The following is a 16,399-nucleotide window of genomic DNA, read 5'->3' on the forward strand; positions in this document are numbered from 1 at the left end:
TTTGAGATATTTTTGATTCCCAACTCTACTAACAGAGATGAAACAATTGTACATCTTCACAAACCTGACCCTGGCTCTCTCCGAATACTTTCTGGTATTAGGATTCAAACAATGTATGTAAGTAATAATTTTCAGACGTGAGTCCTTAAGGTCAGGCACCTGCAAACCACATGGAGCCCTAAAAATGCAAAAATTTAGTCAAGCCACATTGGCAAAGACTTAAAGAGAAGATGCCTCTCTGTGTTTCTGACCAGAAACATTACGCAGTTACACCATCTTTTGTACTTGCATAAAAAATTAATTTTATTGTGTTATTACCTATATACATCTCCATGCATCTCTTCGTTACTGAAGCTTGAGAATTCTTTGGGCTTTTATTCATTCATTTTTAGTGTTGCTTGTGAAATTCATGAAATTACAGAATGAAATCTGTTGTACTTTAGAGGCCAATTTCCTTTAAAACCAATGAAATGGCTATAATACAGCTGAGATAAATCAACTTGGAGCCATAAAACAATTAGCATGCATCCCATGCAGAAGTACTGCCTGAGCAACACTTGTCTAAACCATTACAGGTCTCCAGAGAGCACTGTGAGGAGTAAAATTTGTTAGCAATTGAATACTTTCCATTCTCACAGGAGGAAAAAAATCTCCAGTACAGCATACTGGATACAAAACAAGCTCAAGCATTGATTTGCTCAACTGTGTGTACTCAATGATCAGTGTAACCTAACTGTTTACATCTGAAAAATAACCCAAGTTACTCTCAGCAGCTGCCAGTGACCACTACTGCCAAAAAAAAAGACAATCCCACCTAGAAAAACTGCCACCTCCCACCAGTCAATTCTGAATGAAGAAGCAGAGTTTCTCCAAACCCTGCCCAAAGCAGAGCACCTGCTCATCATGGCATCAAGTCCTACCACCAAGCTCCACAACTGTTACCAAGTGAAATTTTCTACTATCAAGAATATTTTGGCCAAAGTTAACAGTCAGCATCTGTACAGTACAGAACTTGAACTGGTTTTGAATAAGTTTCTTTAATGATTTCTAAGCAAGAATTGAGAGGATCATGGGGAAAGCTTGAGACTATTAATTTAATTTCACAACTTTGATAGCCAATATTTATTGGCAAATGGCCCAGTCAGAAGCATGTCAGTATAAAGCAAAGCTTCTAGTCATCTCTTACAATTGTGAAAGTAGTGAATTTAAATACTTTCAGATCTTCCTAATCTTACACAATAATAACTTCCACTGGGCTGTTCTGAATCATGGACTGTTGATTTCAGATATACTACCATCATACCAAAACTCCTAAATACTTTATATTGCTCAAACAGCTCAACAAGCCTGTAAGCTCCCTCAGGCATGCCCGAGACCATGTTTTAACTCTAGATTAACATAGCAGTGCTTCCTGCCCTTGAATAAGATTCTTAGGAAAGACTCTGCTACAAACACTAACAATTATCAAAAACCATTACAGAGCACAGTCGACTTGTTCATACTCCCCCAAAAGAGAAAAGAACTCACTTCATTCAAATCCCAGCCCAGCCTTCTTCCACCTAGATGAGATGAATTACACTGGCCCAAGGAATAGGTCCTCTTCCTTACGAAGGCTATTGTGTTGGCAAAGGAATTTTTCTCTCTCTGACAGATTCTTTGCAAGTCATAACAAAATGCAGATTTTATAATGCATGAGACTTCACCTCAATAAAAGCTTTAAACCTGTTAACTGTGGATACCTCAATGATTAGGAAAGATTAGAACATCCCTGGAACACTCTTTGACCTATTTATTCTTCAGGAGAATAATCCTTTAACGTCAAGAAGCACTGACGCTAATAAAGACAGGTGGGTGAGTACTCCAGCTCCTAGCTTCCTCCCACATGAATGAAGAAACATGATAGGTCAAGGGCATCCTTAAAGGAGAGACTAAATCACAGGCAGGGGATAAGATACTTAGCAATGTCTCTTACTCAGCTACTCTTTCTGCACTTCTTTCTCTGTTTATCTCTCTGGACAGACAGATCAACAGGGATTATTGGTGGATGGGTGAGAGTGTTCAATTACGTATTTGTTTTCAACTATATACTAATTTTAGGGAGATGACAAACATCAGAAGAAAGACTGAGAAAGACCCTGGCACAAAAAGACCTCATCTCCCACATCCTGAATAGTTAGCACTACTACCTCTTGATGAGAACCTTGACAAACTTTGGGTAAATTTCAATGGAAAGAGAAAATACTTGCTATGATAGGGTCAGCTTTAGTTATTCATTATACCTTTTCTTCAAACAGACTAAACAATACTGGTTTCTTTATCCACTGCCAATACTAAGAGGGATTCATAGAGCATATCTGCATCTTGCACTGTTATCTAGCTGGGATGCAAAGTTCAAACTGAACAGACTACTCTTGCTTTTATCCTTTTCAACAAATTGTTGAATGGGCATAAATATTTTTATGTTTCAGCCTCAGACAATCACAGCCTCAGAGACAGTGAACTGCACACTGAATTTACAGTCTTCTGCATTTGCAGTACTCTACTACTGTAACACAAGAGTTTAAATGCATCTGATTACAATTGCCCCAGGAAGGAATTAGGAAGAAGAGTTAGTAAAACCAACAATTAAATGTTGTGCCCTATTTCAATAACAGAGATAAAGTTATTTGTTGGTAACTTGGTATTCCAAGGTATCTTTGTAACAATCCCACTATTACTGCTGTGCTAACCCTCTTTTTCCTACTTGGTTCAGTGATTAATCACTTTTTGGCCTCACAAACTGCCTAATCGGAGGAAACTGTCCTGTGGGATTTTCAGCTCAACTTTTAAATGCTGCTAGAAAGCATCAAATCTATTTTGTTAGCTGTTAATACCTAGAAGAAGACCTTAATTAAAACAAACTCAAACCTATGTGAAGATTTTTCTTAACCAAGGCACTTTTTACAGAAACAAGGCATTAGATTCCCTTCTGATACAAAGAAGGTACAGCTTTAAATTTCACCAAAATGTTATCCAATTTACTGCATCATATTTGGCCTTGTGCACCCAAAGGGAAGAGCTACTACATGACTGTTTGCTCACTGACTCCATGCAGTGGCTTTGACAGAAAGTACAGTTGTCAGTGCAGTGATTAAGGCTGCAAATGTCAGTACTAGTTTCTCATTAGAAAAAAAAATCATGGTTGCTTGTAGGGAGGATCTGACAGATATAAAAAAGTCATGTGTGGTGGAGCAAAGAAGGACTGGTCCATATCTCCTTCAGTAAAAAAAAAAACCAAAAAAAAAACCATGAAAAAAAGGGAAAGAAAAATATGAAAAAAACCCAGGTGACCTTCAAATGACATTGGTATAAGCCACATTTATAACAATGAAAAGAAGTCAAAAGTAAGAAGCAGCAATTTGTGGCACTCTTTGCCAGATGACATGGTGAAAGCAAAAAGCTTACATGTGTGCAAGTGGTACACAAGTCAATCACTTTCGACATCACTAAATACACAAACCACATCAAGACCAGGAAAGTCTCAGAGAATAGTCACAAACTGATACAGTAATCGAAGGAAACACCTTGGCCTATTCTTATTCCTCCCTGGACACTGGCTTATGGCCAGGGTGGGATGCAGGACACTAGGCTAGACTGATCTCAAGCCTGAGCCAGTACAGTCACTCTTATGTGGGATGAGCAACCATTAAGAGGATTATCCAGTGAATTCAATCCTGTGAAGGATTGCAGAAATGATGCATTAGCTGATTGCACTGGGATAGCCTGCAGCAGCTGAATCTTTACTGGGTCAGCAGCTGTACACCACAAAGGAGGGAATAGTCTGTTTCTCTCAGCAACACCCTATGCAACAGTGCAACGCAGCCTCTGCTTCAGGTAGGTATCAGCAAGGTCACACCTGATTTTCCCTGGGCTATAACAAAGGTGCACAACATTATTCATGGAGCAGTCCAGAAGAAGCAGTAAATTTCAGAGTTCCCTTCATTTGATGTTGGAGCAGGGAATATTAACCAAACCACTGCTGTACCCTACACAAAGTTCCCTGGAGCACGGTGGTGCAGACGTGACACACAGTAGTGCTGTCAAGGATGCCAATGCAGAAGCAAAAGGGCAACAGTAATTACAGAGCTGTGCTTCCTCCTACTCACAAGAAGAATTATGGAATCTCTTCCCCTCTGTGATCATGCTGATTAAGGCTCCATAAGACAGGCAAAGCATCAAATAATCTATGTTTTTAAGACCAAAATAGTATAGCCAGTAGCACGGGGATTTTCAAAGGCACTTTTCTAATTCATGCAGTCACAGGTATTTTCATGAATGTTAACTGGATTGAATAACTAACTTTTAGTCAGATATCAGTTCACAGATCCAATATTCAACAGCACAGATACCTTCAGGAAAAATACTCACAATGATTGAACATGAATAGTAATTAAGAAAAAAAAATCTCTTTGCAGTTAGGTATCCTTTCTGTTTTGTACTCAAGAAGTGATGAAAACATCCTTATTAGAAGGCATAACAATGTTAGCAAAGCTGTTAAAGCATTCTCTTACCTAACAAACTACGTAACAAAGATTGAAATGGCTAGTATTTATATATGGGATTTTTGTCCGGTTGCTATTGGCATACAGGAAGAAAAGTAAAGCTGACTCAGATTCTATCTGCTGTTCTACCTTGTTATCATTTACACTATAGTTTAATAAACAGAATTCTGCAGAGTTTCAGACAGAAGTAATAAAAAGCAAAATTTCATGATTTGCAAAAAACGCATTACTGCTTTTCAGTATAAAACTAATACCCTACTCAGTTCCCTTCATTTCCTTTTGTTCTCCCAAGACTATTTATATATATGACCTTCTACCTGAGACCATATCGCTTAATAAACAGCTAAAGGTTACTCGGTTTCGCTTCAGTACAACCTTAACCTACTGCAATTATTACTATGAAACACGTACAAAGGTCACGAATCATGATACAAAAGCAAGAGAGAGATGCGGAAATCCATTATCTTTAGACAGGATTGCAACATAGAAAAGGAAATGACAAACATAGTAATAATCCCATGATATATCTCAATGCTGGAACTACAGCTGTGGAATATTATGGTATTTTCTAGGAGGAAAAGAAATATGTGTTTCCAGCCATCCAAGAAGACTGGTTACTGAGTGCTGTAAAAAGTTAAGCTGATAATGCCGGGATCAAATATAATTCCAGAACTTGAAAAAGGTTATAAAGACTTCACAGAGTGAAAACATTCATTTTCTGTGCCCATCCCCACAACCTGTATGTGCCCATCATATATTAGCTGTCAAGGTTAAGGTGTCATGCAATAGGTTAACAACCACAACTCAGTTTCTCATGGCTGAGGTATAAATAAGCGGCGTGTAGCAGAACATAAGATGAAAAAAACAAACCAAACATTTGCAAAGTGACATAACAACATTGCTCTCTTGCTGTGTGTACCCAAAATGTATGTGTGTTTTCAATAACAGAACTACAATTATTTCCAGGGGAACATTTTATTCTCCCTCGCAATTTTGAAAACTGGAGTCTGATATATCTATTTACTGAAATGTTACTCATAAATCGAGAAAGTACAATCTAAAAGAAAAACATGACCTAGCTACAGGAGACACCCGGGCTCTCCAGATCTGCATCTCACGTTACCATTGCTTCAACTCAGTCTTGGAAAAGCTAAACTGCACTTTTGATCTAAAAATCAAAATACTCACCAGGAAAAAACTTTTTCACACGTGGAATTTAGCAATGCCTGAATCTGCTGGATAGAGCAGATTTTCAAGAGCCTAGGTATTTAGACACATACAGAATGTCTAGCCTCTTGTGTCCCCTGCATCACATATCCCTGCTGCTCTTAGACTGCCCTGAGCCCTGTTTATTACAAGTCAGTTTGGGGGCAAAAAAATACCCTGCAAAGCAGTGGACGTTACAGGCACGTCAGGTTGTACCACACAGCTTCTCCTCGACAAATCAATCTTCACAGACCTCTAAGAAGGGCTTTTCAAAAAAATGCACTGGACTTATACTGAAGTCAATGAACATTTCACTATTATTTTATAATGGAAAAAGAATTAACTCAGTGCTGAGCCCTTCTGAAGCTCCCACCCTGAAAGTACTACAGGTGAAACTAATGGCAGAGGTCAGCAAGAATTAAATCCCCACAGGCTGAAAAATGTCTTGCACCTCATCACTTTGGATCATTTCTGACTGCCTGCAATACGTTGTTGCTACAAAGACAGAATATGGAATAAACATTGGAGAATCTGAACAGGAGTAACTGAGAGATTCCTTTTGACAGAGGAATTCTCCTCCTTTTTTTTTCTGGCTAGAACAGAGGCTCACATACTTATTTTGCTGTACCTTGTTACTTGGTGTTGACTTTGATGCTTTCCTTTTGGAAGATATTGTACTCACCAAGAGGGACTGATCCCCAAGTGCTACATCATGATGTCAACCCTTGTCACTCCACCCCGACCCTCCAAAAAACCCAACCCTCAGCCCACCACAAAAGAACAATGGACAATGAATGAAAAATATTTCAACTAAAACATGTGCAAATACAGATGGACACATACACACATATGGATCTTATTTTCTCTACATTTTGGCTATGCGGTATTATCATGGAGCAGTGATAATATTACTGGGTATTTGTTTAAACAAAAAATCCTGAGAGAGTAAAACCAAAGTTCCTAAGCATCTCAACTGCAAAATTTGCCAGTTGGGTTCAGAAAAAATTATAGTATCCTAGAAATATGGACAGCAGGACAGAGAGATGTTTGTTATATGCCCTTGTACCCTTTAAAAGTGCTAAAACTTAATGTGTTAAAGTGAAAATGTTGTTGGCAAAATTCGAGCTAAAGAAATAGCAGCATACTCGTTTACTACTTTTTAGATCTTAGCATTAACATATTTGTGTCAATACGCAGGATAACACCACAAGTGACAGATTTACAATCTCACGAATGCTTTAATAAACCTCAGGAGCAGAAATATTCTAATACTACATACACAGAGCTGTCAAAATAGCAGAGCTGAAAGCACTGGAAAGCCATTTCAAAATTGCACAAGGAACTGTTTAGGGATCATCTGATTTTTTGCTTGTCTAAACATAACCATTCTCCTCACTCCAGACTGAATCTGCTATAGGTGAAGGGTTTGGAGGCTTATAAACTTTCACCTACATATCTCATCTCATCTCACTCATTTCCTGTCAGCTCCCATCTTAAAATGTCATTCTGGCTGAATCACTATATACTCTTCCTATAAACATGCCCATCTGCTCACTATTGGATAACTGTGAAGTGAGTACTAGCTAACGAAATACTAAACAGAAAACCCAAGACAGACTTCCACAGGTGCTCCTTCTGATGCACTTCCCATCCATTTTCACACCTCTTATGCGAACCCACTCCCACCCTTAGATGTTCCCTGGCCCAGCTAGGAGAAAACTGGTATGACCTATCCAAGTAAGGGAATACTGAACAAAATGGAAACCTTTGTTGAGATCTTCAGAAAGGATTTGCAAAGGAGATCAGTTCCTGCTGCCTCCTGATGGGAAAGAATTAATCCAGTACTGAAAGCTGATCATTAACATGATGCTAAAATGGTCCCAGACATGCGAGAAGAATAAAAGGAAACTATCTAGACCCTGCAGGCTTAGCCAGGGTAACATAACATGGATTAGATGCGCATGCCTTTTTTTCGTGACGTAAATGAGGGATTGCTCTCATGTCTGCTGAATGTGTAACCGTGGGGCCAGAGCACTGAGGTGGCAAAGAAGGACAACTTATTTACCGGGAGTCCCAAAAATGGAGTTGGTGAGTTTTCAGCAGTTTCTCCTGGATGTTGTCAAGGTATTAGATCTTCACGCTAAGGTATTTAAGTGAAAACAACTGAGGAAGGGAAAGTAACATTTATTATTGATGATCTTGCTTTACGCATATGGGTAAATAATCCAAATCATTGTGGCTTTCAGTCTAGATAGAGCTTCAGAACTGACTGCAAAGGGAGCAGAAGTCAAGCAAAGATGGAGAACTTGCTGACCATCTTATCTTTCCTACCTCTCCCCAGAGACGAAGGGTGCAAATCCTACCAAGGGCCAAACGATCTGGTCTGTGTCCAATTGGAATAAGCAAGCAAGCATTCCACTTTAAAACAGTGCTGCCAAAGTCAGCTGGAGCACTCTCCTTGACATAAAAAAAAAATGCACTTTGGGGCTTGCCTGGCTGGCTTGGGCACCACATGCTTAGCACACACCAAGCACCAACAGATGCAGTTACATCTGGTGGTTTGCTTGTCTCCTTGGAAATCTAAGGGCAGGCTTGCAGAACACAGTGCATGCACTTTTGCTGCCGTGTAAAGTACGAAGAACTATTTTGCCAACTAATCCTCCCAACTAAAGTGGCAGCTTTCATTAGAAGACTGGAAACAACAAGGATGAAAATACAAGAAGTTAATTGCATCTAACATAAAAGGGTTGTTTTGCAACTATTAGTTTATGAAAAAGCCAGCAAGAGACCAATTCTGTAGCTTTTCAGGGAGTGAAATCTGCCTGTTTAGAGGTCATCGGAATGCACCTACACTATATTCATAATATTGAAATTGCACATTTATATTTTTATTTGACTTTGTAACTTCAATTTTTAAATTTGATTTTAATGTTATAATTTTAATTTTATAAATACACTTTCTTTGTCTTCTGCCTCAGGTGAGCAAAGCTTCGTATTCTACCACCCATCAGGTGAAGAAAAGGAAAAGCTTTTTGCATTCCTGTCAAATTAATTAATATGTAATTAAGCCAGGAACAGCATTACATCCTCATCATGCCAGTGCTTGTGTTCCAGTGCAAATATTTATGTGCTCTGAGCTGACTGGTTCTTAAAACTAGAAGTGCTCCATCAAGAAGGCATGAGACAGAAAAGGTGAAAAAAATAGAAAAAAATCTTACAAGACTGTGTGACTAGTTAATACGTTGTATGTTTTATTTAAAGACAATACAGAGCTAAAAAACATCATACTACTAAAAATGACATATTTTACCTGAAAACAGTGGAAAGGGTAATTCCAGAAGACTTCCAAGAGTGAATCTCATAATAGTCTACTGCCCAGATTTCCCTTGTCACTTGAACTATATAAATCCTCTTCCCTGCCAATCTTTGATTATCAGAGAAACCTAATCATTGTTATTTAAAGGTCACATTTCATGTCAGTGGTAACAATACAACACTGGCTAGCTATACAACACAGAAGCTGCAGTTTGAACAGCGCTTTAAGATCTTTGGAAATGAAAGGTCCTCATTCAAAATTATTATTTTTGTTGTTACTGTAGGTTTTGTAACCTATTTAATCAAGACTGATAAAACTGGCAATACTACAACTCAAAACTGACTAATCTTTCGTTACATGAGTTATCACACAGTTTAGTGCCACAAAAATGCCAGGACCACACCCATACACACCAGGAATTCTGTTCCAAAGCCAAACATAACAACATTTTATTATAACACCCTGACACTTATAAAGTGATAAATGCACAGCAGTGCAGAGATACTGTCAGAGAATTAGCTGTTTGCACATAATACTGCCAATTAAAAAAAAATAGCCATTTATGATCCTGAAAATCTGAACACAGAGCAGATAGCTAGTCAGAACACAGCTCGCTTCTCCACCTACTTGCCTCTAACTAGCAGAGCCTACTGATCAACACACAGATTCTTGCAGACCTTTACTGGGTTAGGAAACTAAACTGAAGCTTGGATAAAAGTCTTAAGGACTGTAATAATAGCTGGCTGCAAATGACACCTGTAAACCTCAACAAACTCCAACTTATTCTGGAATTAAAAAAAAAAATAAAAATGAAACGCCATAATTCTTTTATGAGAGGGAATTTCCAAATACACATACATCTTTCTAGAGAAAGTACATCTTACACTTCCACCTGCTGGCCACCTTCCTGGATGATCATATGGATGTCACTCTGTTAGAAGCAGTGAGCATCTAATGAAGTCCTTTCAAGCAAGTCATCAGGAACCTGACAGCTTGATTTCCAATTGAAACAGAAGTTATTCTAAGACAAATCTTCTATTTCATGAACACTACACTTTTTTTTTTTTTTACACTTGGGTTTCAAAAGAAAAACTCCCCACTGCTTATAGCTATAATCCTACCATATGCCTAAGCAATGAGCAATATGAGGCTTTACAGTCCTGGGAACAAAACAGGGACTAGAATGCATCTGGCAGAGATTTCTAGCTCCCTTATGTTCTGAATTGTGATCTACTGAGAAAGCAAGCTAAGAAATCCCTTTACCTGGTACAACCTGTCTTTCCCAAAGACCTGAGTAGTCTGTGACAGAAGAAATATAATTGGGGTGAAGGTGTTCCTGCACCTCCTCAGTGCACATATGCAGCAAGAAGTTCAACTACCAACAGCCCTACAGAATCACATCTCTTCTTCCCGCCTCTAATATGGCTTCTTTTGACTTCTTTAAAATAGACTTTCATTAAGGGGCTGCAATCTGTACCTGACTCCTTCTCAAGTTTGTAGCATCATGGATTTCCCCTGGGTATCACTCCCATTTGGGGAACCTTACCTTTGGGTGAGACTAACAGTAGCAGCATTACAACCAAAAGAACGTATTAATGCTTGTCTAGGAAAAGCATCTCAATAAGCCCTAGCCCCAAACTACACACTCAGGAGAACACACAAGGCGGGTCACATTACCATAAGCACTCTACTAACCTAGAGGAAAAGTTATCTACATATTCAAGAACATAAAATAAAGGAAGGCAAAGAGAAATACGGGCTGTGGAGGGGCTACAGCATGTGTGCACAGCAACTAGAAGTGATGGAAGACCAAGTATCCAGAGTGTCAGAGCTTTTTTACTTCACTATAGACTGCCAGCATCTTCTCTGGATGGGAATGAAGGGCTACCAAATTTGAGTACAGGAAGAATAGTGGGATAGGGCTTTGGGAATTCAGGAGAAAAATGGAAACATGGAAAAGTGAGAAAAGTGAGACAGTGAAGGCAATCATGGCAAAGGTAGCAGCGTAGTGACTCAGGGTGAAACCTTGGCCATAGAGGGAGTGATTGTGGGGAGTGAATGACAGAAATACCCCCGAAGAAAGTGAGGTCATCTAAATTCTTCCTCTACATCTTCTTGCTGCTAATAATGTTAAAGCTAAAAAAGCCACTTAGATAAATGCAGCTGAGTTTGGTAAAAGCCCTCATTTTCTTCTCTTTCTTTGCTGCCTGCTCCCCCATTCCACAACAACTCATGCTTGAATGCAACACCCTTAAGCCCAACAGGGCCTCGGTTTATGAGAGCTTTGTCCTGAGCATCCTACGTTCTTCACTCCTACCAAGAGTATTACTTGGCAAATATCCTTCCAGCTACCTGTACACATGAATTCATCAATGGCTTTTCAAGAAGCAGTAACTTTGCTTACAAATGGTTTGCTATTTTCTGGACACTGTGACCCAGGTCGTGCCAAATAATTCTCTGACATGGATCAGCTAGCTCCTACTGCATCTAACAGTTCATGCATTAGCAAACTGACAATCGCTTTTCTCTACTGAATCTTACTTATTACCATTTAGTTTTCTCTTCAAGTGCACCACTTCTAATTTATTATACAAATTGGCTAGGACAGGGGATATGTTAGGATACAAGAAAAGTAACCCTTGGGAGCAGTTTAAAACAGTTTCAAAGAGCCACCTGAAAAATTTCAACAAGTACTTCTTTTTTATATCTATCTATCTATCTATCTATCTATCCATCCATCCATCCATCCATCTATCTTTGCTACATGATGTTAGATGTTTGTATTTCTTGTGTTCGAGTATTTGCTTTGGTTAAGCTAGCAAACTTCCCAATTAAATAGACAATGATCAAGGTTAAATCTTTGCAGCTGACTGACAGCAGAATTTGGAAGCTATGAACAAATCCAAATACACAAAAACAACATAAACCCTTGTGTTCAGTCATGGCTCATTCCTCTCAGGCAGTCATCTGTCTCCTGAGGCAAAGAGATGGGCAACATCTGTCATCTCACTTGAGTAACTGTATCTTTTAGGCTATTTTGTTGGAGTAATTCTGGTTGTCACCCTGTACTTTGATACCTCAGATCTCTGAATTGCTGTTTGGCATCTCCGGTCTCTAACTTGTGTGTATTCCCAAGTACTAATATGTCCTTTTGCAACTGGCTGAGGCCTGAAGGAGATGAAGACATACCCAAAGCTCTTCTCTTGGGATCTTTAAAGTACTGTCTTTTTTACAATTATGTTCTTCCTAACCTGTTTTTGTTACTGAAGTGACGACCAGATGCTAAACATCACTCTTATCTGCCATTACCCAGAAGTTACTGCGAGTTCAGCAACACGTACTAGGGAGGGCACTGCAACTCATCAGTCATTCCATCTCCTTCCACAGAAGTGAGCCCAGAGGGTGCCACGAAGATGACCAGAGGGCCGGAGCACTTCTGCTATGGGAATAGGCTGAGAGAGTTGGGGTTCTTCAGCCTGGAGAAGAGAAGGCTGCAGGGAGACCTTACAGCAGCCTTCCAGCACTTAAAGAGGGCCTAAAAGAAAGATGAGGAGAGGCTCTTTATCAGGGAGTGCAGTGACAGCATGAGTGATAATGGTTTTAAGCTGAAAGAGGGTAGATTTAGATTAGATATTAGGATGAAATTTTTTTACTGTGAGGGTGGTGAGACACCGGAACAGCTTGCCCAGAGAATTTGTGGATGCTCCATCCCTGGAGGTATTCAAGGCCAGGTAGATGAGGTTATGAGCAACTTGATCTAGTGGGAGGTGTCCCTGCCCATGTCAGAGGACTTTGGAACTGGATGATCTTTAAGATTCCTTCCTATCCAAACCATTCTATGATTCTCTGGTTTTAGCTCAATATTAGAAACAGCTACAAGACTAAAACAGCTAAATTCACCACACAATACTGACAACTGGCAGAACTTGGGCTGACACCAAACTTCCTGTTCTGTCAAGGTCAAAACCACTATTTTTTTATAACTTACTTTCTGACAACTTCAATTTCAGCCATTTCAGGCTACAGTGATTTTATCAGTGAGCGCTCACAAAACTCTATCAAGGGAAAGCATGTAGTTCAACCCTCTCAAAATCAAGAATTCATACCTTGGAAAGCAATAATTATCTACACAACTAACAGGCAAAAGGGAACAAGGCATCTGCAAACTATCCTGAAGACTGTTTCCTGCACAGAGTTGAGGCTGCTTCCTGTAGTACAAATGGCACTGCCAGAATAGGACACTTTTGGCTGTCCTACTTATTTGTGTCAACATTTTCAGAACTTCATAATCCTCTGATGTTACACACATGCTCTTTTCCCACCAAAGATTTAATACGTTGATTATATCACTTTTCTTTAACAGCTCCAATATATTTCCTTTGAATAGTAACTACTAATCCATTCTTCTTTTCAAGTGCACTCAGAAATGGTTGTTCTGAGTCAGACCACGTGACTTTTAAATTCAGGTATGTTTTTGAGATAAGCAGACTTCACAGTGACAAACACTAGAGACCTCATACTGTCTGAAAGCATGAAAGTTCATCATCTCTAATGTACACCACGAACGATCACCATGTCAGATAACTTCAATGCTCACTGTAATTATTCTGCTTACTCATCTAAAAACATTTAATTTTAGTGAATATATTTCCTATATAAATAGCCATGAATAGCTAACAAAGAATAAAGATGTTTAACAGAATCAACTTCCAGACCAGTAATGAAAATTAGCCTTTCTTGTACAATCAATTTGTAAGCAGTATACTAATCAATAACACAGAATATTATTACAACAGTGCCTATCTCCCATTTACCTAAAAGATTTCTGAATTGAAGCCTACAGTATTGATTTGCTATAATAAAACGGAATACCAGAGATACTCACTTTGACCAAAATAATTCTTGCTAGCTCTTCACATACAGGCTTTTCTTCATCCTTCTTCAAACTTTCCAATTCAAACAGGGTATTGTAATTTTCCAGTATTTTTGTCATTATCTTGTTGCAGATTTCCTGTTCTTTTATACCTTCAAATCCAGAGGGCACACTAAAATTGGATAGAACACAAAGCAGACTGTTACAGGTACTCAACATATAAAAGTTCCTATAGAGAGTTTATAACACTTCAGTTGTGTTTGGCTAGCAGGCATAGGAAACCTTTTCTTGGAAAGGAGGATTAACTTTACGGTGGTAACAACTACCACAGTTTGTTTGTAGTTTCTCTTACCAACATTAAAGAGCATATCTGTTCGTCAAACTATGTACTCTATGGAATCTAGGCAGAGACCTAATCGAGACAACCACTGAATGAGATACCACCAACTTCAATAAAAGTTGCGTTCATGACTACCACACAGACAAGACAAGGCATTTAAATGCTCTGAACTATTAATTGGAAGAGTCAGATTCCTCCCAAAGGTATACAAGAAGGACGTGTCAAAAAAAATATAAGAAAACCCATGTGCTGAGCAGAACACTAAAAGTAAAAGTTAAGCAAGATTTTCTCAGTTTCAGGTGACCCCATGTTGTACACCAGATTTCTTACTTTCATTTTTGAGCTGCCATTTCTTTTGAAAGCAGGCTGATAACTCACAAAGTTTTTCAAAACACGGAGATGGAGGCTGCCTTCTGCAGAACTGCCTACGAGATTCATACAAACAGAGGTTCCTCTGCTTTCGGGGAGAATAACCAACTATTTGAGTGCAGAAGAAGCAACTTCTTGGTCTCTTGAACCAGGCCTCTGTGCGGCAAGGAATTGCTTGCCACAGACCTTAAAGGCACACACAAACAAAAAGGCAAGATACTGATTTGGAAGAAGCTCTGTATTCCAGTCTATGCTCCTTTGCCTTCCTTATTAGTTTCATACAATGCTGTCATGTGGTAAAAGCCACGTATTACTCACAACAGAGCACACAATTCATTGAAGCATCTAATGATCATCTGCTGGAATGTAGGCTTTCTACACATTTTATTGCACTTTGGTGCCCCAAACTGATTTAAACTCTGTTTTAATGTGAGAGTAAGATATCTGAAGAATCTTCTTCGGCATTTAAAATACCTCTCCAATCATTCAGTGTTTCCCACCATGCCGTATTTCCAGCATACATACTTTCCTCTCAATAATCCACAAAGTGGCTGCATGGATGTGAATTTTCTAAAGGCTCATGAAGCGGCAGAGACTGTAGATCAGAAGCTACAGAAAACATAGCAAAGATTTAAAGGGAAGAAGCAGGGGAGCAAAAAAAAGAAACAAAAAAAAGCTTCAAGTATTTTTTGGCTGAGGACAACTCGTGGTTGTACAGAGGGAAAACCAACCCAAACAGTTAAACAAATGTCATCTAAGCTATTTTACAGGGAAGTAACATGAAAGTAAAACATTGATAACTACAACCAGCACATTAAAATTTACAAATAACTATCTACAGTAAAACTGCAACCGTCATTTGTTTGGGCCAGGTGCACATTTCAATGAGAATGGTCTGAAAGCACATGCTCCCAGAAAAAAGTGCCTTCTTGTAGGGGTTGCATGCTACCGATTCTTCTTAAGGTTTTTCTCTCTGCAGTGCCTCTACATGGCAACACGGAGAGGAGATCCCACGGCAGCAGCACACATTGCAAACTCCAGAAGAAAATCTTTACTGCTACCATTTCAAGATTCAATGCATGCCAGAGTCACAGGACCCAAAGTTCAAGGGAACTGGATTATTTTACACTGCAGAACGTTGCCAGCTGTAAAATGGGTCAGTCTTAGCTGGCTGTTTTCATTAATGTGGGACCGGGCCTCAGACTAAGAAAAGAAAAAACGAGACAACTACTGGTAGACGTGCAGGTATACTTGGAACAATTCACTTTAAAGAATGTCATGTTTTCACTAAAGGGCAGTAATAGGCCAGAATAAAAGAAAGTGTATGTATGCAACAGGCCCATGAAACCATCCTGATTTAAGGAAACTCCTCTTCCCATGCCAAATGATGTGTCCCCGAGTTGCCACAGCACAGTTTGCTTGATAATCCGGGCAAATCCTGACTGTTACCTTCCTGATATGTTTCTCCAAAATGTTTCAATAAGCCTGGCACCCCTATGAACCTCATTCCTAGGAAATATACTGAAAATGTACTAGAATGAGTTCAAGTCAAAAAAAAGGCTCCAGATAACTTCAATGAGTTTTAGAGCTGAACCTTCCCTAAACTACATCTGCTGGGAACTACAAATAACACCTACCTACCAGCAACTGCTAACACCAAAAACTCTACCTGGTTGAAAAACAGTTCAGCCCATAAAGTTTCCACAAAGCAAACAAACAATAAACAATACTTAATTTCTGCACAACGTCATGGC

At 39.1% G+C, this 16,399-nt stretch overlaps 1 protein-coding gene across 7 annotated transcripts in view; it reads right to left on the reverse strand.

Moving 5' to 3' along the window:
- FAM13A (family with sequence similarity 13 member A) overlaps positions 1–16,399 on the reverse strand; it is a 131,086-nt gene that overhangs the window by 94,420 nt on the left and 20,267 nt on the right. For 6 of the 7 annotated variants that reach the window (XM_054064319.1, XM_054064318.1, XM_054064317.1 and 3 more), the window contains one exon: positions 13,949–14,108. In XM_054064319.1, coding sequence (XP_053920294.1) covers positions 13,949–14,108 — 160 coding nt within the window. Of the gene's footprint in view, positions 1–1,527; positions 1,699–13,948; positions 14,109–16,399 lie in introns of those variants that run through there. The other variant, XM_054064323.1, reaches the window with a different exon arrangement.

This window comes from Cuculus canorus, chromosome 4 (assembly GCF_017976375.1).
Source record: "Cuculus canorus isolate bCucCan1 chromosome 4, bCucCan1.pri, whole genome shotgun sequence".
NCBI classification, from domain to species: domain Eukaryota; kingdom Metazoa; phylum Chordata; class Aves; order Cuculiformes; family Cuculidae; genus Cuculus; species Cuculus canorus.